Source organism: Mesocricetus auratus, unplaced genomic scaffold, assembly GCF_017639785.1.
Source record: "Mesocricetus auratus isolate SY011 unplaced genomic scaffold, BCM_Maur_2.0 Super-Scaffold_100007, whole genome shotgun sequence".
NCBI lineage: Eukaryota > Metazoa > Chordata > Mammalia > Rodentia > Cricetidae > Mesocricetus > Mesocricetus auratus.
In genome coordinates, this window is record NW_024429191.1 from 74,349,259 (window position 1) to 74,376,985 (window position 27,727).

The following is a 27,727-nucleotide window of genomic DNA, read 5'->3' on the forward strand; positions in this document are numbered from 1 at the left end:
CTGAAGTTGCTTTGACTATGAAAATGTGTCCCACCTACTCTAGATCACTTTCAGATATCCAACGTGGTTTTGTTAACTAGAGGCTCATCCTACACACTGACTAGATCCTTGGAACTTATTCATCTTTTGGTTTTGTTGTTGCTTGTGTTTAAATTTTTAAAGTATTGTTTTACTAGCTTATGTGCATGAGGTTTTTGCCTGCATGCATGTCTGTGCACCGTGGGCATGTCTGGTGCCTCCAGAGGCCAGAAGAGGGCATTGGATCCCCTGGAATGGGGTTATAGACAGTCATGAGCAATTATGTGGGTGCTGGGAATTGAACCAGGATCTTCTGGAACAGCAGCCAGCACTCTTAGCTGCTGAGCCATCTCTCCAGTCCCTGTTGTTGTTGAAACAGGGTCTTGCTATGAAGCTTAGCTGGCCTCAAACTCAGGGTTCTCCTTTCTTGCCATCCTGAGAAGTGGTGCTACAGGTATATGTAACATTACCTTGCCAAACTTACACGTATCACTGGGCGTTTGACAAAGATGCTTAATTACAGTATTATCAAGAGTAAGGTTGATTCTGTTATACAGTACCAATTATACAAGATGACTTCCTCATTTATTACTGTTAAACGAGTGTTTCTCTGCAATGGACCTTCCATAGTTGCTATTTGCAGGAGCAAATTAAAAATTAATATTTTTTTAATTTTATGAAACACTTCATTATTTATTTATTTATTTATTTATTTATTTATTTTCAAGACAGGGTTTCTCTGTGTTGCCCTGGGTGTCCTGGAACTCAGTCTGTAGACCAGGCTGGCCTCAAACTCAGAGATCTGCCTGCCTCTGCCTCTTGAGTTCTGGAATTAAAGGCATGTGCCACCACCACCTGGAAGCATATTCTTTTTTTTTTTTATTCTTTTTTTTAAAATTTAGATAACAAACAAGGTTGCTTCAGAAGTCAGTTCCAGGTCCCTCTCCCTTTCCCTCCCCTCCTCCCGTGCCCTCCCCCCATCCCCCCCCCCCCCGTTATCCCCTCGTTCCCCCAGGGAGGGTGAGGCCCTCCATGGGGGTGTCCATAGTCTGTCATTTCATATAGGGCAGGGCCTAGACCCTTCCCCAAGAGTTCAGGGTGAGAGTGCACCTCACATTGTTCTATGGGAGTCCAAAGTCCGTGTGTATACTTGGGATGGGTACTGATCTGCTGCCCAAGGCTCAATAGATTACCTAGGCCTCCTCACTGACACCCAGATTCAGGGGTCTTGATCAGTCCCATGCTGGATTCCCAGGCTGATGCCTGGGATTCAAGAGTTAACCTTTGTCTGGTCAGCTGTTTCTGGGGGTTAAACCAGCCCAGTCTTAATCCCTTTGATCATCAGTCCTCCCTCTCTGATACTGGCTTTCTTGAGTTCAGCTCAGTACTTAACCAGCCACTAAATGTAGTTTCTGTTTCCCAGACTGTCTGGCCATAGGATTGTAGGCTGGCACTCCCCAGATCTATGTCTAAAATCCATATATGAGAGAGTACATGCCATGTTTCTCTTTTTGTGACTGGGTTACCTCACTCAGGATGGTTTCTTCTAGTGTCATCCATTTGCCTGCGAATCTCATGATTCCATTATTTTTTTCTGCTGAATAGTACTCCATTGTGTAGATGTACCACATTTTCTCTATCCACTCTTCGGGTGAGGGACATCTAGGTTGCTTCCAAGTTCTGGCTATTACAAATAAAGCTGCTATGAACATAGTGGAACAGACATCTTTGTTGTATGAATGGGCATCTTTTGGGTATATGCCTAAGAGTGGAGTTGCTGGGTCTTGTGGTAGGTTTATTCCCATTTTTCTGAGGAATCTCCATACTGATTTCCAAAGTGGCTGAACCAGTTGGCACTCCCACCAGCAATGGAGGAGTGTCCCCCCTTTCACCACATCCTCTCCAGCATAAATTGTCATTGGTGTTTTTGATTTTAGCCATTCTGACAGGAGTGAGATGGTATCTCAGAGTTGTTTTGATTTGCATTTCCCGGATGGCTAAGGATGTTGAGCACTTTCTCAAGTGCCTCTCAGCCATTTTAGACTCCTCTATTGAAAACTCTCTATTTAGTTCTGCAGCCCACTTTTTAATTGGGTCCTTTGCTGTTTTGGAGACTTGCTTCTTGAGTTCTTTGTAAATTTTGGAGATCAACCCTCTGTCAGATGTGGGATTAGTGAATATTTTTTCCCATTCTGTGGGCTGCCTTTTTGTCTTGCTGACTGTGTCCTTTGCCTTACAGAAGTGGAAGCATATTCTTAAGCCTATGTGAACTTATGACATGGTCTGTCTTCTTGACTAACAAGAGAAACCTTGTCTCAAAAAAGTAGTATTGGTTAGTAAAACTATTTTTATTGTTGTCATTAACATTTTGAAAAAGAAAAGTATGTATATGTGTGTGTTCACACACTTTTTTTTTATTTTGTGTGGGTGTTTTGCCTGTATATATGTCTGGTACCACATACATGCCTGGTACCCACAGAGGCCAGAAAAAGTAATCTAATCCCTTGAAATTGAAGTTATAGATGGTTGTGAGCCACCATGTGGGTGCTGGGAATCAAACCACGGTCCTCTGGAAGAGCAGCCAGTGCTTTTAGCTGCTGAGCCTTCTCCAGCCCCCTCGTTTCTTCTAATGTTTAATTAGAAGATGAATAATGACAAGAATTGGGTGCTAGAGCAATGCTTCCAGAGGAGATGGAAAGATGCAGAAGTTGGAATATGTTCATGTGTGAGACGATCTGCTCGGTTGGTTGCTCTGATTTCTTCGTCTCTAATAACTTCCCTCAACCCTCTGTTTTATGGCAGCCTCTCCCCCACTGACCTCTCGCTGCTCCGTTTTCTACAGTTTGGGGAGTGGTAGAGTGTTAGGCCGGTATTCCTCTCTAATGTAGCCAAACCTAATTTTAGTCGTGCTGACACTGGGAGACATCACTGCTACCCGAGTATGGCCTTTCCCTGAACCTTCTGTGGTTATGGACCCTCTTAGTTTGATTAAGAATTCAATTAAAAACATGTGCTTTTCCTCCGAGAAAGCCTCAGATACAAATTCCCAAGAGACCAAGACGAGAATAGAAAACCATCCGTCCTACTTAGTGGTGTGGAAGGCTGTATGCCTGTTCAAAGAATTAAGGTGTAGTCACCATGAGCCTGATGGAGTGAGTATCCTGGGGAAGAGGAGATGAGGACTTGAGGAGAGAAAGCGTTTGAATATTGCACTCTGCCATGAAGAAAATGGGACAGGAGATGAAGATATTGAAGGGGGGTGCTTCATTTTCTGAGAGCGCACATGCTGATGGGAAGGGCCAAGTCGAGAGGAAGCAAGTGGACATACCCTAGAGGAAAATCAATACGGAATGATGTAAGTTTCCTGTGAAGGCACTCGATAGGCTTTTGTGGGTAACCACCATGAGTGACATTGTGTCTGTGGGGTGGAGCAGGTAAGTCAGGTTCCATAGACGTGATTTACAGGCGAACCTTTCCATCATGGCTCTTCTGTCCTTAAGACCTCAGGGGTTGTCAGTTCTGCCAATCACTTCATGAAGTGAGAGGAGAGGAGGAGGTACTCTGGGTTTCAAGGGTCTGGTTCATTTCCTGGCTCAGCCGCTACAATGTGAGGCAACTCTGATTCACCCGTTCCGGCCTCACCCGTTCCCTTTAGGAGTGAACATGGCTGGGAATATGTTCTTGGTACCGGAGTTTTGGTTATTCTAACAATAGGAGAATCATTGGTGTTCGCTGCCTAGGCCAGTGGTGCTAATGGTACTGTGACCCACAAGGCCGGTGTCTCAATAAAGAGCCATCTTGCTGAAACCATGAGCCATCAAGGGCTTCCTTCCTAGTTATGCCCAGTTTTTAAAAAAAATTTAACTTATTTTTATTTTTTGTTCATTGGTGTTTTGCCTGCATGTATATCTGTGTGGGGGTGTCAGAAGTCCTGGAAGTGGAGTTACAAACAGGTTTGAGCTGCCACATGGGTGCTGGGAATTAAACCCAGGTCCTCTGGAAGAGTAGCCAGTACTCTTAACCACTGAGCCATCTCTCTAACCCCCACCCCCAGTTTTAAGATTTATTTGTTTATTATGCATAGAATATTCTGCCTGCGTGTATGCCTGCACACCAGAAGAGGGCACCAGATCTCATTATGGATGGTTGTGAGCCACCATGTCGTTTGCTGGGAATTGAACTCAGGACCTCTGGGAGGGCAGGCAGTGCCCTTAATGGCTGTTCCATCTCTTCAGCCCTCATCCCCAGTTTTAAAAGGCACTTCGCTCAGTTGTGGCAGCACACTGATGCAGCTTTTTAAGCCATTAAGAATCTTGAAAACACCAAGGCCAACTTGCCCTTCTTAAACAAAGCCAAGATCTAGCTGATGGTCAACTGTTTAGCTTTTTTTTTTTTAATGACTAGGTCTACAGACATGGTTGTGAACTGCAATTGAAACATTCAAGTTTGACTGATCTCCAATCTTCCCTCTTGTATTTTAGGTACTGTTGGGATTTTCAGCCCCAAGGTGAGTACTCCTTGACCATAAGTTTTATATTAAGTTTTATATTAGAATGTGTAGATGATTGCATTGTGGCGTCTGAGTCTCTCCACAGAGCAGCAAGCACTAGCCATTCTTGAGCAAAATCAGTGGAGTGTTTAATTAACCTTCACCCCACTGGGCCCCCCCCCCCCCCGATCTGCTATTTCAGCAACAAGAGGCACCATGCCTTGAATGGCTGCTGGATTATTTTACTGAACCAGAGCAATAATATGCCTTCATTCCTTGAGTTTAGGTAGATGCCAATGGGATCCTGCAACATTCAAATAGAGCAGTGGCCAAGACCATAATAAAATCCTTGGGTGGTCTCCAACTCGGCTAATTCTTCATTTGCCCCAGAAATAAATTCTCATGTGTTCTATCCTCCATCATAGTGTCCTTCCACACAGACTGTCTGGCAGCAGAGAAATGTCAGAAGTGGAACCATGTTGGAATTCCCACTAGAACAGTGCGATCACATTTTAATATGAGCCTCGCTGCAGCCTTGGTGCTTCTAATTGCTTTCCAGCCATTGTTTTCCTGCCTTTTCTTGATGAACCCAGCATCTGGCATGATTCTAAAAGGCACGCCAGACAGCTGTGTGCAAAATTAAAAATAAAGGATGAGATTAGAACACATTTGTAAAAGGTTCAAAGTTTGAATGTTTTGAACTTCAAATACTCGGAGCAGGTCGCCGTCTCTTCTCTGCTCTGCCTGAGGATGGTGGCAGCAGCTTCCTGAGTGTGCCTTGTCTCGACTTAGGAGACAATGGGTTTTCACTTTCTTGGAGAATTGCAGGGTTTTGCATCGCACGTATGGACTGCATTATGAATCGTTTGGCACCATGACCTTTTAAAATCCAGTCCACTTCCAGTGGCCACTTATTGTCTTACTAGCTCTGTGTGCTCTGTCTCACTGAGTCTTCCAGGAACATAGTGCTGAGTGACGGTACTGGAATTGTGTGTGTGTGTGTGTGTGTGTGTGTGTGTGTGTGTGTGTGTGTACAAGTCGGAGGTTGACCTGGGCTGTCTTCCTTAACTGATCTGTTTTATATACTGAGGCAGGGTCTCTGTTGAACTTGAAACTCATGTACTCCATTCCAGCTTTACGTGGGTGCTAGAGATCTGAACTCTGGTCCTCATCCACTTTATCCACTTAGCTGTCTCTTTATTTAGCCCAGATGGTATTACTTTTACTAAAATTTTAGTTTCCTACGTCATATTTTGTTATAACATTTTCAGTATACACAAGACTTTCTTTAAAAGTCAACTTTTATTTATTTATTTATTTATTTGCTTTTTGACACAGAGTTTCTCTATGTGGCCCAGGCTGTCCTGTAACTCTCTATATAGGCTAGGCTGGCCTCATACCCACAGAGATTTCCCCCAGCTTCTGCCTCGCAAGTGCTGGGACTAAAGATGTGTGCCACGGTACCCAGTAAATGTCAGCTTTAATAAATATAAAATTCGTGTTTTAATATAAAAATGTTTTTAATTTTTTGTTTTGTATTGTTTTTGTTTGTTTTTTTAATTCCTGTAAATTAAGGTCAGGCTGAGTGTAATAATGTGACCCGGCACCAAGAACCAAGATGAACCAGCGAATAGTAATGTAGCAGTTAGTTTTGTAAAATGTGAACTAGTCATTCAGAAATTCACCCGACAGTTCAGGTTTAACAGATGTTAACCAAAAACCACAGGACACAGGTCATGGTGGCCAAATGTCAGAAATGAACAGAACTTGGGAGCAGAACTAACTTCCTAAGGAGAAGTAAAGGATGAATGTTAGAAATATGGTCTAGAAATGTGTTGAAAAGAGAAGATCATTCCGGAGCTCAGCATAGGAAAGGCTTGGGAACTGAATACAGGACACATCTTACAGATCCTTAGAATGACAGTACTTCCATCACATTTGACCCATAAGGACAATGATGGAAAAGTGTATAGCAAGACCATTGCCTTTCAGGAACTACACTGAGGAATGTTCAACCAGAGAGCCCCATAATCCTGCTTCTTCTGCTACAGACATGATGTGAGGGAGGGGCATCTTCTACTTGTCATTTGATTAGTTTTTTTAACTGCCTGTGTTTCAGAAGCTGGTGTGGTTGGTGGGAACAACTAGTCTACCCAAGGTGCTACCTGGACAGCACAGAAAGAACAGGGGTATGCAAGAAGCTGGCAGAAGCTTTGTTTCTGTTTTTGAGACAGGGTCTCACTATATAGATGAGGCTGGCCCAAATTTTATTGAGATGTCATTCACATATCGTGAAATCTATCCTTTTAACATGTGCAGGTCAGCAGTTTTTAGTATAGTCACTGAATTATGTAGTCATTGATGCCTATTTCAGAACACGCCCATCACTCTCTTAGATCTTATACCCACCTCTGAGCCCATCATCTTCATCACTGTGTCTTACTTTCTCATTGCAAGATTGTTGGAGATCAGTGAGTATAAGCACACTACTAGACTAGTAAGCAGAGGGAAATGTAGTGCGTTTATAATAATAATGCTAATTCTTCCCATACACATTCACCCTCACACTGTTGGTTCACAGTCACCTTTCTCAATGATTCATCTGTGTGTGTGACAAAACTTCTCCTGAGGAGACACTGCACACACGTCTACTCACCCCAGACAGGGAGCTCATGACAGACTAAAGTGCAGATAGCACTAAAGTCCAACTTGGTGAAAAATGAGTTCTATCGGGGTTACTTACAGGAGCAGAAATGACCCAAACACAGCTGCATCACCAAAGCCCACCCCAGCGTGAGAACCTGGGAGCCTGGAGCACACTGCACAGCCTACAGGCAGCTCAAGAGGTTGGGGAGTGTCCTTTCCAGGTGTCTCAGTTGGTCTGAGCTTCTTCCAGACAGCTTGGCTAGACTGAGTCTTCTTCATACCCTGGCTTGTCTAAGAGTTGTTAGCAGCTGGGCTTGTTTCCTCTGGCAGGGAGTTTAAGGGACTTCTGAAGCTGTTTTGAGTCGATTAAGGAGCAAGGGAATGCTTTTATTTAGCATCATCTCAGAAAAAAAATACTAAGAATTATCAGAGGAAACATCAACGGAACAGTTCCTTTTTTTTGTTTTGTTCTGTTTTTGTTGTTTCATTTTTGTTTGTTTGTTTGGTTTTGGTTTTTGAGACAGGGTTTCTCTGTGTAACAGTCCTGGCTGTCCTAGAACTTGTTTTGTAGGCCAAGCTGGCTTTAGACTAACAGAGATCCACCCGCCTCTGCTGCCTGAATGCTGGGATTAAAGGTGTGCACCACCAAGCCTAGCTAGCTTCCTTTTTGCACTTGTAAAAAAAAATCTATCCATCTATCAATTTAATCTATCGTGTGTGTGTGTGTGTGTGTGTGTGTGTGTGTGTGTGTGTGTGTGTGGTGTGTGTGTGTCACAGTGGAGGCCAGAGGACATCCTGCAGAAGTTAGTTCTCTCTTTCTACCATGTGGGTTCTGTGAGTTGAACTCAGGTCATAAGGCTTGGCACAAGCTCTCTTCCTGCTGAGCCATCTCACCAACCTATAGACATTCTCTTAGTGAGGTTAATTATAACTGAGCACCATGAGAAGGCTTAGCTTTAAGACCTCAGATAAACTCAATAATACAAGTTTGCCTACTTTGAAAACTATTCTCGTTTGAACTTCCTCCGTCCCTCCTCCTTTTCCTTGTCGCTGTTGCTGTTCTCCTTCTCCTTCTTCGTTATTGAGTGGGCAGTGCTGAAGAATGAATCCAGAGCCTGGTACATGTCACTGAACCACATATCTAGCAAAAATAAATGAATGAACTTTCCCCCCCCATTTGAATTTTCATTTAGTTACAAAGGAAAGCTGTGAGGTATTTGCTGTGGAACTGTTTGTGTTGGAGCCATCAGAATCTAAAAGATGATATTGATTGGCTGTCTAAGTAACAATCAGTTTTGCCCTTCAAATTTGATGACAAGATTGCTTTAAGTCATGGCACAACCCGATTTCCTTCATTTCGTTTCACTTTCTTTTTTTTTTATAAAATGAGTTAATTATTGACAGTTTTATTTCAATAAATCAAAATTTCATGTAGAATATAAAATGTATATAATTCAAATATTGCCACAAAAGTATTTTTTGAACATTATCTGAATTTCCCATCAGGGACTCATAGTCTAAAAAAAAGTCACAATACTTAAATAAAAAATTTAAGCAAGTCAGACTATTATAAATATTTATAGCAAGTCATATTTTATGTATTTGCTATTTATTTATTCTTTGTTGTTTTGCTCAAGGTAGGTCCAGGGTGGCCTCGAACTCACCATGTAGTTGAGTATGACCTTGAATTCATGATCCTTCTGCCTCCAGCCCCCAAATCCAGGGATTCTGGGCATATGCCACCAGACCTGGCTAACAAGGTCATAATTTTATCCAGTGGTCACTCATTTACATTTGGGCATTTAATAGAAGTGGCTGTGAAATCGCTTACCCCCTTGAACATTCTTTGACTTAGCCATGTCGGCATTGAGGTTCCTGAGAAAATATCCAGTATATTTTATTTTGAAGATTTATATTTTTATGTGTATGTGTATGTGTGCATGTGTGCATACACAAACATGTGTGAGTGCCCCTGGAAGCCAGAGAGGGTGTCAGATACCTGGGGCTGGAATTGTAGGCAGTTGTGAGCCACCCAAGGTGATTGCTGTACATTGAACTCAGGTCCTCTGAAAGAAGCAGCAAGCACCGTTAACCACTGAGCCATCTCTCCAGCCTCTCTAGTACATTTTAATATGAGCCTAAGACTACCTAGTAATTTTTTAAATCATATTTTTAAATGAGAAGTCTATATTCATGTCCAAGTAAGTTGATTTTTAAAAATATAGGTTGACAAAAACAGTACGAAGTGTAAAAAGAAAAGCTGTTGTAAAGCCACATTGAAAAAGCCTGGCTTTAGGCTGGGTGCTGGTGGCATATGCCTTTAATCCCAGCACTCGGGAGGCAGAAGCAGGCGGATATCTGTGAGTTTGAAGACAGCCTGGTCTACAGAGCAAGTTCCAGGACAGGCTCTAAAGCTATAAAGAAACCCTGTCTCGAAAAACCAAAAAAAGAAAAAGAAAAAGCCTGGCCTTGAATCCCACCACCCAGTGGGATTTGAGGAAAATCACCTCAAATTCAAGGCTATCTTGGTCTATATAAGGAATTCAAGGCTAGCAGGGTTACATAGCGTTTCCCTGACTCAGAAGACCAAACCAAACCAACACTGATAAAAGTGAAGTCACACCAACTATAGATTTTAAAAGACGTAAGTGGCTTTGTTAACAAATGTGCATGGAGTTTTACCTTTATCCAAGCCAGACAAACTGTAAAAAAAAGTGACACCTGTGAGAGAATAGGAATTTGTATATGCTCTGTTTTTATATTATTTTGAAAGTGCTTTTAGCAGCTGGGAAGATGACTCAAGGTTAAGAGCACTAGCCACTCTTCCAAAGGACTGGGGGTTGATTCCCAGTACCCACAAAACCATCTGTAGCTCCAGTCCAGGGGAAACGATACCCTCTTCTGGTCTCTGCTTGCACCAGGTTGGACACATATGTACATAGTACACAGATATACAGGCAGGCAAAAACACCCTTACCATGCAATAAAATAATATTTTCAAAAAACATTTATTATTGTGTATGTGTATAAATGTGGGCATGCATGTGTGGAGGCCAGAGAATAACTCTGGGGAGTGAGTTCTCTCTTTCCACTTTTATACAGGATGTGTGTGCGCGCGTTGTGTGTGTGTGTGTGTGTGTGTGTGTGTGTGACTCAAGTCACCACGAGTACCTTTACCCCTGAGCTTTCTTATCAGCCTCCCTTGCTGTGTTGCTTTTGCACAGGTTTAAAATTCTTGGGCTGGAATGTAGACAGCTTGTCAAGTGTGGCCGAGGCTCTTGGTTCCATCCCCAGAACTGCCAAGAAAAATCATGTTGGGGTTTATGAAAAAGTGATGTTAGTGTATTTCCATCATGAGGCCCAGTAGATTACTGCATAAGTTCATGTATCTAGATACAAAAACACACAAGCGACAGACTGCTTTATATATTTTATCCCGAGTTTATGTTTTAAGTGGGAAGAGCATGAGTTTGAAGCAGATTTGAATCAGAGTCCCAGGTCTTCCTAAAAGCTCTGTGAGACCCGGCAAGCGCTTTAACCCCTCGAAGCACCCATATTCATATTCTCTTCTCTATAGCCCCACTATTATCGACTTCCCTGTCCTTATGAGTTCTAATAACATGACAACTCAAAAACAGTGCTTGTCATGTGGTAGCAAGCGGGACCTAAAGGGACAACAGGCATTACTATTTTTTTTTTATCTCAAAGTAGAGCCGAGCATGGAAATGCTTGTGTGGCGTTTTGATGATAACTATTTCTTATCTTTCCATAAAACTCATCTGACCCCTATGCTGGGACCCTGGAAGCCACATGTGAGCACCTGAAAGCACCTGTGAGGTGTACGTTCACAGGCAGCGCCAACACAATTCCTCCTGGTAAGCCCGTAGTGTTCAGCTGGCGGCCCGTTGCTCGCACGGCGTCGGAAGCACATTAAATAAGAACGTGGACGCCGCTTCACTCTCATCCCTGACCACCACGTACTTAAAACATGTAGTTGTGACAACTACAAGAAGCAGAACATGAAAGCAGCGAGGAAACAGCATCTTTACACTGAGGGGGGCAGTGGTAGGATTACCTTTGAAGTCCGGGAGACGTGTTTTTGAATTAATGGAGTGCACAGTGATTTTCCTAAGTTCTATTTATGAAAATGCTCTTTGCCTTCTTGCCAAGAGGCTTTAGCACTGCCCTAAGAAGGATTTATACAAAGAAACACAGTCCAAATTTATGATGTGTTTGCAAATGTAAGAAAAAGTCTGAATTTACAATATTTGTAATTTATTGTTAAGTGTCTTTCTACCACTCTCCCTGGAATGCTGCTCTTTTATAAACATAAGTATTGGTTACAAACGTAGACTTTCCTAACCTATGCTACTTTTTAAAGGGGTCTCGTCCAGTGTGTTTTCCAAGGGGATTAATGAGGGAAATGTACACAGGACTAACACTCCTGCTGCTGGCTTTGGCCCAACCTTTTAGCATCAATAGTCTTGACAGGCGGTTTGTGCCTTGACTTCTTTCAAGCATCCCCCCTCCCACTCCTTTCCATATTTACTGCATTTTTTTACACATTGATCTGTAGGGAGAGGATGTGCACACAAGCTGGTTTTAAAGTTGGTGATTACTTTTGGTACCTTTTCAAGTATTTTCCCCTCTTTTGTGTCTACTGATCCTGTTTCTGAGTGAAATCATGCATCTTAAAATGAGTGTACTGCCGGGCGGTGGTGGCGCAGGCCTTTAATCCCAGCACTCGGGAGGCAGAGGCAGGCGGATCTCTGTGAGTTCGAGGCCGGGCTGGACCAATAGCCTCCGAAACAATACAGAGAAACCCTGTCTCATAAAAACCAAATAAATAAATAAATAAATAAATGAGTGTACTAATTGTTTAGTGATTGACTCACTGACTGAGAGAGCCAGAGTTTTTAAATGAATGTATACTTCTATATGTGGACATGTCAGAGTGCATGCCTGGTGCCCGCAGAGGCCAGAAGAGAACACCAAATCCTCGTATGTAGCTAGAGTTAAAGTCTGTAATGAGCCACCAGGTGGAAGCTTGAGCCCGAGTCCTCGGGAAGAGGATCCAGTGCTTGCAACTGCTGAGCGGTCTCTCCAGCCCGAATTTTTTTAAGTCAGTGTTTTCCAAGACTTTTATGTTCCTTCTAAATACGTATTCAGGAGTAGATAATATTGAGTCATAAAACAAAATAACGACAAAACCTGGCTTGGTGCTGGAAAGATGGCTTAGCGGTTCAGAGCACTGGATGCCCTTCCAGAGGGACCAGACTCTGGTTCCCAGTACGCCTGCCCATCAGGAGGCTCAGAACCAGGGTGGCTGCAGTGTCACTTACAGAGGAAAAGGATCTCTGTGTTATGGGCAAGGTGATTTATATGATGCATAAAATCAAACTTCCAGTTACTGCTGACTCTACTGAGGTCAAGAAAGGAAAAGCAACCTCGTGAACCCTCTTGACCTTTGTCAGCTGATCTGAAGGTAATACACATTTGCCAGCTTGAAAAGGTTACTGATCGTAAGTCATCTCTAAAAGATGTTTTCTGACAGATATAGTGTGACACACCCGCAGTCCCAGAGCTGGGAAGACTGAGGCAGGAGAACAGATGTTCTAAGCTAACCTGGGTTGCATGATGGAATTATGTCTCAATCAATCAGTCAATCAAGGAACCAACCAATCAATCAATCATATCTTACTAAACTTAAAAGTTTTAAATCACACATTTATTTATCTCCCTCCCTCCCTCTCCCTCTCTCTCTCTGTGTTCATGTGTTCGTGTATGTGTGTGTGTGTGTGTGTGTGTGTAGAGGTCAAAGGACAACTTGTGGGAGTCTACCATTTGAATCCCAGGGATCAAACTCAGATTATCAAGCTTGGTGGCAAATGCCTTTTTGCCACCTGGTCCATTAAAATGTTAATTGTTTTTTTAATGCAGAAGATAAGTTTATTATGAAGTAAAGTGGAACGCACTCATGGAGTTAGAATGGCAATGGCCAGAGAGACCGTTGAGTAAACCTTCCTTTTTAGTTAGGCTTTATATTAGCATCATTATGATTAATAATACATTTCCTTTTATTTTTGGAATTATAATCACATCATCTCTCCCTTCCTTTTCCTCCCTCAAAACCTTCCCATGTACCCCTTTGCTTTTTTTCTTTTTAAAAAATAATTTATCTATTCTTATGTGCATTGAAGTCTTGCCTGCATGTATGTCTATGTGAGATGTCAGATCTTGGAATTACAGGCAGTTATGAGTTGCCAAGTGGATGCTGGGAATTTGAACCCAGGTCTTCTGAAGGAGCAGCCAGTGCTCTTAATCACTGAACCATCACTCCAGCTCCACCCCCCCTTTGCTCTTTTTCAAATTCATGCCCTTTTTTCACTAATTGTTGCTATATGTGTACATAAATATATGCATATATATCTCCAAATAAACCCTTCTCAGTCTGTATAGTGTTACTCATACGTGTGTTTCCGGGTGTTGGATGACCAGTCGGTGTGTCCTTCCCTGAAGAACACCATTTCTCCCACTCTCTGCATCCCTTAGTTGCCTGTGGTTCTTTGTGTAGGGTTGAGACCTTATATTATTTTTTAAAATCCCTAGAATAGATGGGCGTCTATGGGGTGCTTTCCTGTCTTGGCGTTTGACAGCTCATTTGGATTAACTCTTAAGGGAGAGGACAATGGAGTATCTTTTTCTTTACCAGAAAGCCTCTGACTTGGTAACAACCACGTGATGCACCTTACCCTTAAGATTTGTGTATTTTGCTCCTGTTAATGATGCTGCAATAAAACAGGGAAAAGTGTGGAGGTGTTCAATGTGAAACTTCTGGTTCAAGGATCTGAACATTGAATTGACAATGATGTCAATGAGAGGCTTAGGTGTTAAGGACTGTTTACGTATGTTGTAGCTTGCTTGGACAGGGATCTCTGTCCCATCTTGGCAGGGGCATGGGAGACAGGGGCTTGTCACTTTTCCATTACAGCCTTGGTGGTTACTGGAGGGTCTGTGTTACTCACAAAGATAACTCACTCTCTATGGTATGTCAAAAGCTGCTTAACATTTTCAGGCCTGTGAATCTTTCAATGCATCCTTTACTATTCGTTCTTTTATCTTTATCCCCCAGGCTGTCATAAAACTCGCCATAGACCAAGCAGAAGCCTGTTGAAAATAGTGTCTCATTCTTTTTTAAGTGATTAACTTGTTATTTTATACATGTTTATAAGCCTGCATGCATTTATGTGTAGCGTGTGCATTCAGGAGCCACAGAAACCAGAAGGGGGCGGTGTATCCCTTGAAGCTGGAGTTACAGGAAGTTGTGAACCACCATGTGGGTGCTGGGAACCAAACTCAGGTCCTGCAGGAGTAGCAAGCCCTATATCTCCAGCTAACTCATTCTTCTTTAGCAAAAGACACTGAGAGTTTCAAGAAATTTCATAAGTCTTGGAGTCTAATTAGACCTTAGAATGAACTAGGATTACAAAGGTCCTGATGTAATGAGTTTGGATCGAAGAAGGGGGGATGATGGGAAAAGACAGGGAGGCGAACCAGCTGTCACAAAATTGCTATGTTCATGTGGATTTCTATGTTGTCAAAGAATTTTCCTACTATGATACTTGAAGAATGATGATTCCAGAAAAGGAAATGCCAGGTCCAAGCTACACTTAGGTATGGACCATTTGAGCTCATTTTCTGTGACACAGGGTCAAAAGAGGCAGGATTCAACATACAAAAAATGCTGCCAAAAAAAAAATCAACACATTGATCTGACTAAGCCCAGAGAGTTAAAAGTTAGTGAGCCTGAAACCCTTGCTAAAAATGATATTTTCAAAGTCATTCCAGCAGTACTCTGACAATAAATTCGAACTGTAAATGAGGCCGCTTCCTTCCTGGTCATGTGTGGCCTTGTCAGCTCCTATCTCCACATGAAGTGGAAATGGGTCTATTACCGCTAACGACTGTAATTTATACTTCGATTAATCCCATATACTCAAGTTGCTGGCTGCCATTCAGTACACTTTGCCTTTGGATAATGATCATGGAGAATGAAGCATACAACCTTGGAGCAGGTGGATTAGGACAATAGCGTAGGAATGAGCCTGGGTGGGGCCAAAGCCTGACTCTGCCACTTCCGGTAACTTCTGTGGCTTTGGGTAAGTTGTTAAGTTCTTTAACAACATCACACGATCAGCATTTTTGGGACAGTAACATATCCCAGAGTTATACTGAGGATTCATTGAGATAGTACATGAAGAGTCTTGATTCAGCGCCTGTGTCCTGTAAGAATACAGCAAACTCTTCTACTTAGTATTGTAGCTGCCTGTCTCCTGCAAATCAAGACATACTGGAATGAAGATGAATAAGGAAGGACAGAGAATAGAGTGGTCCAGAGGAAACAGAATCGCAAACCAATAGTTCTAGCTGCTGAGTGGTCAATGCATTTGTCTTACAGCGTACTTATCTGTGTGCCGTCAAATGCAGGTTCATGTGGTTTTGAATTCTGTCAAGATCTCATTACTATTGAAAATATTCCAACTCAGCAGGTTCCATTTTGGTACCAGTGAATATAACAGTGGCAGATGGAACGTGTTAGTGTAAAGCTGGAGTGGTCGATGACAGTCTGCAAAAGACCGTTTGCTTTATGAAGTGTGTGTTGTCACATACAAGATTGTTTAGTTGTAGCTGTTGCTGCCAGCCTCCAGTTTGTTGATATCCAGAAGCTGTACCTTTATGCAAAACATAAGCAGGGTTAAAGATCTCAGCATTTTCCAGGAGTGAAAGGAGGAAGGAGCAGAAGAGTTCATTCTGCGGTGTGTCTGTCTGTCTCCCTGTTTCTGTGTCTCTCTGTCTCTGCCTCTGTCGCTGTCTGTCTCCGTCTCTCTATCTCTGTCGCTGTCTGTCTCTGTCTCTGTCTCATTTCTTTCTTTCCTTTTTAAAGAGCTGGGATGATGCTACACACTACAGCTCACCCTACTGGCTAAAATAAGGAACTGCACCACAAAAGACCATTTTCTTAAAAAGCGGAGGAGGGGCCTGCTGCGGAAGAGCATCTTGTCTTAAGTCACTGGCTTCCATGGACATTTTCCTCTCCAGTTCCTGCTGCCTGATGTGGTTCATTTGAGGATGTTATTAAGCTGTGCTGCCCTTTGGGTTTCTGGATTCACAGGCGCTTTGTAGCGTTTGCTCTGCCCGTGTCAATTTGCTTCTGTTTCCTATACTGCTACTCACTAACAATGCTATTCTTAGCCTGGTCGAGTATTTGAAAGCAGTGTCCTTAAGATAGAGAACGTAAGTTCAGAACTTAAGCTCAGATTACTTGCACACTGAAGACCTAGTTGGAACAACTTTTAAAAAGAACGATAAATGGAAACTTTCTTCACCTGGCCTCCCATTCATTCTACAGATTTAATGACATTTGGTACTATTACACTCACTGCCAGGGCCTTGGAGGTGAGTGGGGGGAGAGGGATTATTTACACATTGAGTTATGGATAGATGAAGAGGAGAAAGATGGGTGAGAACTCAGACTGTATGGGACAGAGAAGATTTTGAGACCTTCACCGTACATGGATTAATCGTAAGAGCTAACCACCCAAGTCCAAATGGATATTTGGAACTTGGTGAAGCCTTTCAGATGTTCTGTGGGAAACACCATACATTTTCTAATGCATGAGTTTGTGCAAAATGGTGTGTAATTTATAATGCAAGTATTGGCAGATGCCCCCCTCCCCAGCTTTGGTGTTGCAGAGGAGCTCGGTAACATATTCACATGTAACATTTCCCATATCTGGTCACATCTGTGTCCACATATTTCTTTAGATCCAGCGACTTAGTGAATGGTTATAATAAGGAGTGATAAGCTGCTGTTTTGATTATCCTACCGCAGTTCAGCTTCGGGAACTTTATTCGTGTTAAATTGGTCTGTGAAGAGCTGACCATATTAATGCTACCAAGCATAAAAGCTAACTGGATTTGGATCAGGAAACTTTATTTATAGCATTTTAGTGAGGATTTATTAGTTTAAAGAGGGAGCCACATGCCTCGTGGGTTCTTAAATATTAAATGGAGTAGGAAGTCCTGTGTTCTCTCCTAATGTCAATAGCAGTAACAGCACAAAAAAATGTACATTATCACACTTGGTTCTATTTCCGTATATTATCCAAAGACATGCAGCGAACTCATAGCAAAGCCCAGGAATTTTCTAGGCATGCAACACACACAGCTGTTTACAGGTAACAATGATTTTATAGCACAATGAATTAGAAGAGAAATAGTGGTGACTTATACTTGCATGAGAAAAACTAGTCTTTACATAGTGTACAGAAAATGTGCATTTATGTTTTATATGCTATTTGTTCTTATATTTCATTGCATTAAAAATGTCCAATCTGCTTTCCATCTCTTTTCATCTCTTTGGTAAAACTGTCACCATGCTCTGTCTTTGTCCCTAAATAGTAGAATGGTTTACTGTCTGTCAAGAGTTACAAGGGGAACATCATGGTTCATTTTTCTCCTATTCTGTTTGGAATTGAATTAGTAGATTAAAGTTTTCAGCAGTTTAATTCACTTCTCCATAAAGTTTATGGAGCAGCAACAGCTGGTTGAATCCGAGGCAGCAAAAGCCAACTTCTAGTGGCCGAGCTACTGTTTTAGAGTAAGGGGGAAGCTCGTTAGGGTAATGAGAACACAGGGAATAAAAACAAGCGGCATAGAAACCCTGGCAAGTAATTACCTCACACCTGACACTAAGCTGTTTTATCTTTCTGTTCCAGCCCCAGAAATTCTCAACTTATCATTCTATGTAGCATGAATGAAATTGAGTTTGACTCTCAGAAAGAACAATAGAGAAATCATCCCTGAGATGGGCCCCTTGGCACAGGTACTCAGTGGAGGACCTGCCATTGAATATACTAAGGAGCATATAGAGTGCCCAATTCTTATGACACTTAGGATCGAGGAACAAATTACCAGCTAATAGCAGGTGAACCCCTGATAGAGTTCCCCTAGATCTTGTTTAGAAATACAAAGAAAAAGGCTGAAGGCAGTGGGTGTGATTAATGGAGATATAGTGTGTGAGAATGTATATCTGCAGAGAAATATATTGATTCTGAGGGAGTTGCAGCGGGAAGTGTGTCTCCAGTGGCAAGGGTCTTGCTTGGGAGAAAGCCGTTCTAAGCAGATGGAGTTCCGAGTCCTAATTGTTCAGTTGCTGAGTGGAAACTGAGTGGAAATGTCTGTCACTGTAGCTTGTGATCATTTGTGTCTGATCCCACTGGACTCCAGTTGTGGTCACTTGGAACGGGGACTGTGAGAGCTGTGAATGAATCCAGAGAACACGAGTGGCTACACTTTAAGGAAAAGCTATGATCCAAAATGACCATGGTAATTGTCAGGTCTTCTATAAAACTTCTCACCCATGCATCTCAACTAGCTGTAATCATTTTAATTACACAGGGGCATCTATTTACACAGTGTGATAGGCTAGATTCTGTGTGAGCCCAAGGGAGGTGGGCCAGTGGACATGACAGTAAAAACACTCATGACATCTTCATCATCGGGAACTAATTGCACTTAAGTGTAAGGCATGTTTTTCTCAACCACAGCCATCTGTGGGGCTGACCGAGGCTCCATCGAAAGTCTGGTCTTGTAACCCTTCCTTGCTGCATGCGGAGACAGGGGTACAGACTGGCACTGAACACAATGGCGTTGATGTCCACCTTGTGTAACTATTCAGATGTCACCAGAAACACGTGGAAGTGACCAAAGCAAGGGCCAAATCCAGGAGGTGTTTGGGGTGAGACAAGGAAGCTGTGAATGCAATCTGCATGTTGGACTGAATCTGGGGACAGATATAAAGAAATTAGTGGAAAATTCCACCAAGAACAAATAAAGCCCACATGTGCCGATATTAACACGTTGGTTTGGCAGATAGATTTCACCCATGGAAGAGGCTGACACTGTGAGGAAGACTGGAGGAAGCCTGTATACAAGTGGTGTGCTTTCTTCACAGCACATGGAAAGCTCATTTCAAGGATGGGCGGTGGTGTCGGGAGGCAGAGGCAGGAAGATCTCTGTGAGTTCGAGGCCAGCCTGGTCTACACAAGCGAGTTCCGGACAGCCAGGGCTACATAGAGAGACCCTGTCTCAAAAAAAAAAAAAAAAAAAAAAAAGAACAAAACCAAAAAACAATTTATTTTAAAATTTCAAAAAATGTTTTGAAAAATGAAAAAGCAAAAACAAAAATTCTCCCTGATCATCATATTTATGTTTTAGGTGTTGTACTAGACAAGAGTGGGCTCTTCCTCTTGGTTGCAAAACAAGTAGTGTTCTATCAGGTATATGAAGCAAAGCAGAACCCTGAATCTAGAATGACAACTGAATGCTGAATTCAGTATGTCCTGTCAGTGTTAAATCTTGCCTGGAACACGCACTACTTTTTTTAAAGAAAAGAAAGGGTTTTTATTTGCATCCAGAATGAAAATTCCTTTTATCTTTGCAGCTCACTTTCAGGATCTCCAGCCAGGCAGTTCATTTACATGCTAGTATCCTCGCTGATAATGTAATTTCAGTGGCTCTGCCACGGTGTAAAATGTGAGTGTTTTAACCCTCTGTCCGGCCTTTGGGATTTTTATTGGATAGCATTCACACAGGGATGCTATTATGCTCAGAGCGTATATTTTCTTCTGCCTTTAGCTGCTCACTGTTGCATCAGGTAAAAGATTTCTTTTTTTCCCCCAATAAACTCTACAGTTTATTTTAAAGACCCATGCCCTCGAGTGTTCCGGGCAGTCTCGGGCAGGCACCTACCACCGAGCATTTGGAGACAAGTCTGGTTTGTGGAAAGAGAACACCACAGCCGTTCCCTCTTTCCTTTTTTTTTTTTTTTTAATCATTTTATATCCTCCCCATCCTTGTAGTTTAATTTTAGGAAATAAACCTTTAAAGTGAGGCAATACAGATTCTGTGCAGGTTGTTGGGTTTCACTGCTCCCTGGTTGAAACCCTGGGCCAAGAACGCTACAGTGTTTACTGAGATTAGCATTGGTGATTTCCTTTGGAAATTAGTATCTGAGATAATATTAAATTCAGTTGAAAAATCCCGTTTTCATGTTTGTGAAATGAACCAAGCAGCTGTCGGCGTCCTTTTCATCAGCAGTCTGCACCTCTGTTTGGGGGATTTTGTTAAGGAAAGCAATTTACAACGCTTTCATTTTCTTCCGGTTTCTGAGTGAGCTAACATCTTCCGCCTGAACCTTTTAAAAGCATCGTAATAGCACTGGACACTTCTACAAAATACAATTCAACATAGGCCAAAAACACCCAAAAGGGATTAGCAATGTTTTAATTGCATAATTCAGTATTGTATATACATTACCTTTTATCAAAGTCATTTTGCAGAGCAAATATTACCTTCCTCCGGCTTTTAGAATTCCTGAGAGGTTGGTTGCAGGCTGTAAACTAGAATTACATGAGAGAACTTTATTAAGGTTGCAAAACAAGTAGTGATTTAAATAGGAATATAATCCAGCAGAGTCTGGGTTCTCTCTGCTTACTGCTCTTATTTTTCAGGGAAAGGGAGAGTGTTGACCTTGCTACATTATATTACATGTGGAAGATTAGCCCTTTGTGTCCTTCTTTCCATTTCATTTAGAAACAGAAAGAGAAAGAGGCCTTTGGGGTAAAGGTTGTAATTCATGGAGATGTAGAATATATGAAAACAAATTTATACAGCTATGCTTTCATTTTAAATGTGACAGAGAAATTGCTCTTTTGTGGCGAAAGGTCTTCCACTCCAAGCTACCAGTTGCTTAGTGGTAGAGGGGAAAATACCCCACACAGGTAAGTTGCTCTTAAAGTTCTTTCTCTGTCTCTCATGGGCTAAAGGTAGCTGACAGGCACATCAGGCAAGAGATGCATCCATTCTTACAAGTGCCGGAAGACACTTGTAACTATGCACATCGAAATGTCCACAGGATGACCTGATTTTCTTTCTCGACCTTCAGGAGGAGACTTTGGCCAGGACAGCTCTGATGACAATCTGAATGGGACTCATGGCCCACCCCTCACATCAGAGGCATCCCTTTGGCCAGATTATCAGGATGAGGGTGAGTTGCCTTTCTGGGCATCATTACCTTTCCTGTTGTCACTTTATGTCCATCAATGGGTTTTCTGTGTTGGTGAGCACTTATACGCAAAGAACAACTACTTGCTTTATTTCAGTGCTGAATCTCGAGGGTAATCCAGTGCTCCCAAAGTTAATGTGTTTAGGGAATCACTAATTCCATGTTAGAGCAGGAAGACATCATTATTGATCTTTTTATAAAAATGGTATGAAAACCAGCTTGTTTTTATTTTTTTAAAAAAAGCGCAAGCTATGAGGACATTTTAAGACTACAGGGACCAAGTTTTCCATCCTTTCGGATTTCTTAGCTTCACTCAGATGCATAACAGTTAAATTTGCACTCACAGACAACTGGGTTATTAAGTTAAGTTACTGTTGAGGCCCTTGAGGCTGTTATACCATATTATTTCACCTGTGCTCACACTTTTGCCCAAACTGGTCAAGGGAAAGGCACATGAACTTGATGCAAGTCTCCCCCAAGTCAATTTTATTTGAAATTTTGTAAATAGGCGGAGTTAAATAACTCCACTGCTAAAGCATTTAAATATATATGTTTATATATATTATGTATGCTTACATATGTTTATGTATATACAATTGTAGGTAACACGTGATGCAAAAGTACCCATGGATTTTAGATTTATCAGTGTGGAGATGGCAGCAGAGTGGCTGCCAGCTTCTGGTGTAGGCTTAGATTTCCCAGGGGTGGGAGGCTGCTGTGTTCTCCTGGCATCTGGCCACAGGAGCAGAAGGTTTGATCATCCTGATGTGCACGGTGTCCTTATCAAACTCTCTCATGCCTTTCCAGTGGGAGGAAAGGGTGAAGATGTTCCTGAACCCAATAGCAAATTAGATAGTTATTATTCTTAGGGGCTGGGAATAAAGATGGTAAATTACTCCGTGTTCCTCTATGAATCCACAGTCTTCTGTTTCTTTCTCCTCTAAATTTCAAGAATGCACAGTGCCCATTTTCCTCTCTCTTTACCTATTCATCACTTGCTCTTTCATGGAGCCTCTTGAGGAGTCTTATTTTTCTCTTTCATTGAATTGATGGATTTTTGCCTTAGAGCGAGGGATGAAATTGCATAGGAATGTTTTCATCTTGCTTTGCTAGCTTAGTATGCTAGCAAAGCGAGTGATACCCACATGTTCAAAGTTAGTAAGAGCCACACTGGAGCAGGTATTGCACTAAAAACACTGGGCTGAACGTTTAATAATTACCTTGGTAGCTGATTAATAATTGTAGAAAATTAACAGTGCAAGACGTGAAGAAACTAACATTTCATTTGCTTTTGATTAATCTAATGCTTGACAGAATCAGAACAATGGTGCCTCATTTAATTCATAGGTCACTTATTTGGTATTTCCAGCTTTCCAAAATACAGCTGAGAACACAATAAGTAAGCCAGAAAGACCTCGAAATGGAAATAGATGTCAGTGAATTCTGAATTAACACTTAGATTCCTTATTCTAAGGAGTGGCCCTGAGGCCCTCACTGGGGAACCCTTACCCTTATGAATTTGTATTACAGAATTTTGGTTTCTCAGGTCACCATGAAGCTTCAACTTAGAGGAAGGGGCCCTGTGACCAGAGTGCAAGCTGAGTGTGGTAGCACACTCCTGTGGGAGAGTGAGGAAGGAGGGTCTTGAGTTCTAGGCCAGCCTGGGCTACAGCAAGATTCTGTTTCAGAAAAACAAAAAACTAAGGAGGAGAAGGAAGAGGTTGGAGAAGGAAGAGGAATTAGGAGGAGAATATGAGGAGAACAGGAGAGGAAGAAGAGGAAGGGGAGGACAAGAGGAAGGAGGTGAGAAAGAGGATAAATATTGAAAAGGCATCGACTAGAGTGTGACACTGAGGTAAGACTCAGAAGCTAACTTGAACTATGAAAGCTAGAAGCTAGAGGTTGGGGGTGTAGCTCCATCGTGGAACACTTGCCTGACGTATATGCAAGTCCCTGGTTCTGAGCGCCAAGACAGCAAAACAAACATAAAAAAGAGAGCTCCTAAAAATAAATAGAATAATGGACGAAAAATGTGTAAGAACTTTAAGTAAAGCCAGGCAGTGGTGACAGAGGCAGGTGGATCTCTGGAAGTTCAAGAGCTAGTTCCAGGACAGACTCCAAAGCTACAAACAAAACAACAGAAAAAAGATCTTTAAGTAAAATTTGTGCAGAAATTTTAAAAACGAAACCACAGCAATCTGGGACTTATTTGTATCCTAGAGAGACATTGCTCATATTCTCCCATGGATAAATCAAAATTCTTAAAGCTGACATTTATTGAGCACTTCCTGTGTGTCTTGAATTTATGTTCTAAGCACCTTAGAAATATTGTTTAACCCTCACAGAATCCCTAAGCGGTAGATGGTAGCATTACCCTCATTTTACAGACTTAACTTATCACACCACTATTGTGTATTGGGGCCGTGATATGAACCTGTGCATGTTGGTTCTAGAAGCCCTATTACTAACTAACTACTCTACTGTTGTTACTCCTGCCTTATCTACTACATCCCCAAAGGTGGATCTATCTCCTAGATACTTTGACTCAGCTTGTATAAGCACCACACCTAACACTTAAAATACTTTCATTAGGAACTGGGGAGCATGGCTCACTTGAGAAAATACATACTGCTAAACATTCGTACCTAAGTTTAGACATCCACACCTGCATCAGGGTGCAGCCCACACCTGTAAATCCCAATGGTTAAGGATAGAGCCAGGAAGATCCCTGGGCTTTCTGACATCTAGTCTTGCTAAATCAGTGAGCTCCCAGTTCACTGAGAGACGCTGGCTCAAAAAATAAGGTGAAGAAGTGACCGAGAAATGTAGTGGTGTCTTGCCTGTGAACCTGTAACAGTGGCCACACCCCTTTGGGCGTGGCTTCAGGTGCGGATGGAAGCGGAAAGAGGAAAGCGTCAGGTGGTCTCTCTCTTGGTCTCTTTGTTGGGTTGTGGATTTGATCCAAAGGGCAGGGAAAACGCTGCGGCGGTTCTTTATTATTTTCTGTGTAAGTTGTTCCCCAATAAACATACGTTTATCATTTATCTTGGGTCTAGTGAGCTCATTACACCCTCGCCTTCAGAGAAAAGCACTTGATGTCAACCTCTGACCTCCACAGGCATGTGCATGCCAGTGATACATGCAAGTATTCACCTGTGTGCATATGTGTATATACACAGACACATACACATGCATACACTCTACAGAAACACAAACATTTTTGTTAAAAATAGTTGAATGTTAAACGTGTGTTGGTGGGTCTTGGAGTTTAGCTCATGGCAGAGCAATTGCTTAGGTAGCGTGTATGGGACCATGGTTGTATTCTCAGCACTGGAGAAAAAATTGTATTAAAAGAAGTATATTTATATGTGGAAAATTCCAATGTGGAAAATTCTGTTCCACAAACACTTTCCAAAAGAGAGGCTGGAGAGGCAGCTCAGCAGTTAAGAGTATTTGCTGCTCATCCCAAGGACCCAAGTTTGGGTCTCAGCATCCATGTTGAGTGATGAACCTGTAATTCCAGCTCCAGGGGATCTGATGCTCTCCTCTGCCTCCCCAGACACCCACACACATGCGGTATACACTTATACACATAGACAATGCTACAAGTGAAATTAAGTATTAAAAAAGGTTTCCCAAAAGGGCAGTTAAGTATATTAGCAATATTAAAGTCTTACTTCCAAGATTTTTTTTGTCTTCTGTGCCTGTGCATGAAAGGTAAAGAATCCCCAAGTGACTCGGCGAGTGGTAGAGCTGGGAATAGATGGATGAAGGTGTGTTAAGAGACTTGACTGCAGCATGGCACCATGTTTGAGTTTCTGCAAAGCATTGAATCCAGAACAGAGCAAGAGCACTTGATATGTAGCAGGCACGAGGGATGCTGCCCTCTCCTGAAAGTTAAAGATGCACACATTTCCTGTGAAATTAGAGAGAGGGCTGTGGGGAGGTTAGAACTCGGGGTAGACTTTTATATTCGCTTTAATTGGGTTGAATGTTGTAGAGGTCACCAATGCTTTGTGCTACGCATTTAGCAATACTTATTTAGAGATTCTAAAGCATCGTGTGAAGGGTAAGAAAGAAAAGCAGTACAAAGGCAGACAGTTCCTTTCCTCACCTGCTCACCATCTCCCCGGGAGACACACTGTTACTAAACAGACAAACAAGCAGGTGCACAGTCAGTGACTCCATTTGCTGGCAAGATAGCCACAGCGATGGTGGAGGAAGAAAATGAGTTGAACTTGCTCTGCAGTGACAGTGCTTTTAAGCTGTTGGGATTTTATCTGTCTTAGAAACCATCAAAATGTTTTCTTCCACCCCTCCCAAGTCAGAACGGCATTCTTGACTGAGAATTATTAAAGGACACACAGTCTGCCCATCTGCCCACTGCTTTGCTGATAAGGAGCAATAACCATGGTGCATGTCGTGTTTGGATCATGCCTTTGGGGAAACAAAGAGACCCAGAAGAGCATGGGATTCTGGCCAGGTGTAGGGGGAGGGAGGGATGGAGGGAGGGATGGAGGGAGGGAGGAAGAGAGAGAGAGAGGGAGGGAGGGAGGGAGAGAGAGAGAGAGAGAGAGAGAGAGAGAGAGAGAGAGAGAGAGAGAGAGAGAGAATGACTGACTGAGAGATGGGGTGGGGAGAGGGAGAGAGTATACCAAGGTTATAGACTAAACCATGTGTAGAGTTGCATGTTTATTGCTACCTGATTACAATTCCGTTTTCCTGTGTGAATGTCTGCAGTCCCTGCCAGGCTATACCCTGCAGAGAGACACTCACAGAATGTATCTCTGCCACTGGGAATGAAGACTTGCTAACACAGACTGATGTTGAGATTTCTGAACTGAAAGCATAGTTTCTTCCATTGGGAAGGGAAGAAAGCATTGAATTACAGCAACTGGATGAAAAGGGAAGTAGGAAACCCTGAATACAGTAACTGAACAAAAAGCTGTCACTCGAGAGCCCCAGAATCTAATTTATTTCCGTGTGTAAAATCTAGAGTGGATTTGAATGTATCTATAAACATCCCTCATTAGGATAAGGAAGAGCTCCTGTCTACACATGCTTTCAAAGACAGATTAGGGAAAGTGCTTATGCTGTCAACAGGGTACAGTGACTCCTTCTGGAAGAAAGGAAAAAAGCGAATCGTTTTAAAAGAAATAAGAAATCTGCAATAGTGTATTGTTTATTCTATATGATTGTATTCTAATCAAACGAAGGTGTTAGGCACATATATATGTACAGAATTGAGAAGGTGTCTGCAGCTAATTTTGCCTGGGGCTGTTGGAAGGTCAGAGAAAGTTCTTGCTGAGAGAGGAGAAACAAGTTGGGAATGCAAAGACCTGCAACTCTTATCGGGGAGCAATGAATGACCACAAAAGTTAATGATGAATTTACGGCATATTTGACTTATAAGAAACTGCAGACTTGGTCATGTAGCAATAGTAGGCATTTACGACGCTGCAGAGCTTTTTGCTTTTTGTTTTTGAAAAGCACGTTTAAAAGCATAAAGAATGTTCTGGAATTGGATTTTAGTGGTGTTGCTTTCAGCATTTCTTAGTTTCAAATTTCTGCATTTTCCATCTTAGTTCTGAATGTAAGTCACTTTGGGGATTTATGACCACAAACAACAGTCTTAGGAATTCAGAGCATGTGTGAAGCTCTGGGTTCTAGAAATAAAAGAGACCATACACAATAGACCTGCTTTTTGTTAGTAATTATGGGTTTTAATTTTATTGTTATTATTATTGTTATTATTTCCCAGTGCTGAGAATTAAACCTCAGGCCTTGCAGATTCTAGGCAAGTATTTTACTACTGGGTTAGCTTTCTAGTACTTTCTACTTTTCAATCACGGAAAAACGATATTAGAACTGGATTATTTCAAGCTATTTTGGTGTTATGAAATGAAAACAAAGATTTAGAGCTGGGTATGGTGGCAGCCATCAGTAATCCCTGTGCCTGGGAGACAGAGGTAGGAGGCTCAGAAGGTAACCACATAAAGGGTTTGAAGCCAGCTTGGATTATATGAGACCCTGTTTTAAAAAGAAAAGTGATTATGACCTTTGCCCACCCACCATGTGGATGTGTTGCTGCAAAGAAGGAAAATGATGTTTTAATGTATTGACTAGATTTGGAGGGGGGGTGAAATTCAAGTTTGTGCTACAGTTTGTTGTGTCAAAGACAGAGTCATGGAGACGGGGTGTGATAGTCGTGGAGCTGGAAGGTGTAATAAGGTGCTGTCTTCTGGGTCAGCTCATTTAGTTCTCACACCTGCTCAGAGGGGGATATACTGTCACCTCCACTTTTCAGGTAAAGAAGTGAGGCTTAAAGGAAACAATTGATTTTGGCCATGGATGGCACCTCAAGTCCACGTGATATGATCAGGGTCCCTCTGGATCTCATAGCTAACTGTTCTTTGGGCTTTCCAACCCATTCTCCTTATTGCCTC

The 27,727-nt window shown here is 42.1% G+C and overlaps 1 protein-coding gene across 1 annotated transcript in view; it reads left to right on the plus strand.

The window, feature by feature from the left end:
• The window catches only part of Skap1 (src kinase associated phosphoprotein 1), a 286,838-nt gene that overhangs the window by 52,513 nt on the left and 206,598 nt on the right, over window positions 1-27,727 (plus strand). Inside the window, exons 3-4 of the mRNA XM_040749572.1 lie at window positions 4,500-4,525; window positions 21,162-21,263. Of these exons, the coding sequence (XP_040605506.1) occupies window positions 4,500-4,525; window positions 21,162-21,263 (128 nt within the window). The remainder of the gene's footprint in view (window positions 1-4,499; window positions 4,526-21,161; window positions 21,264-27,727) is intronic.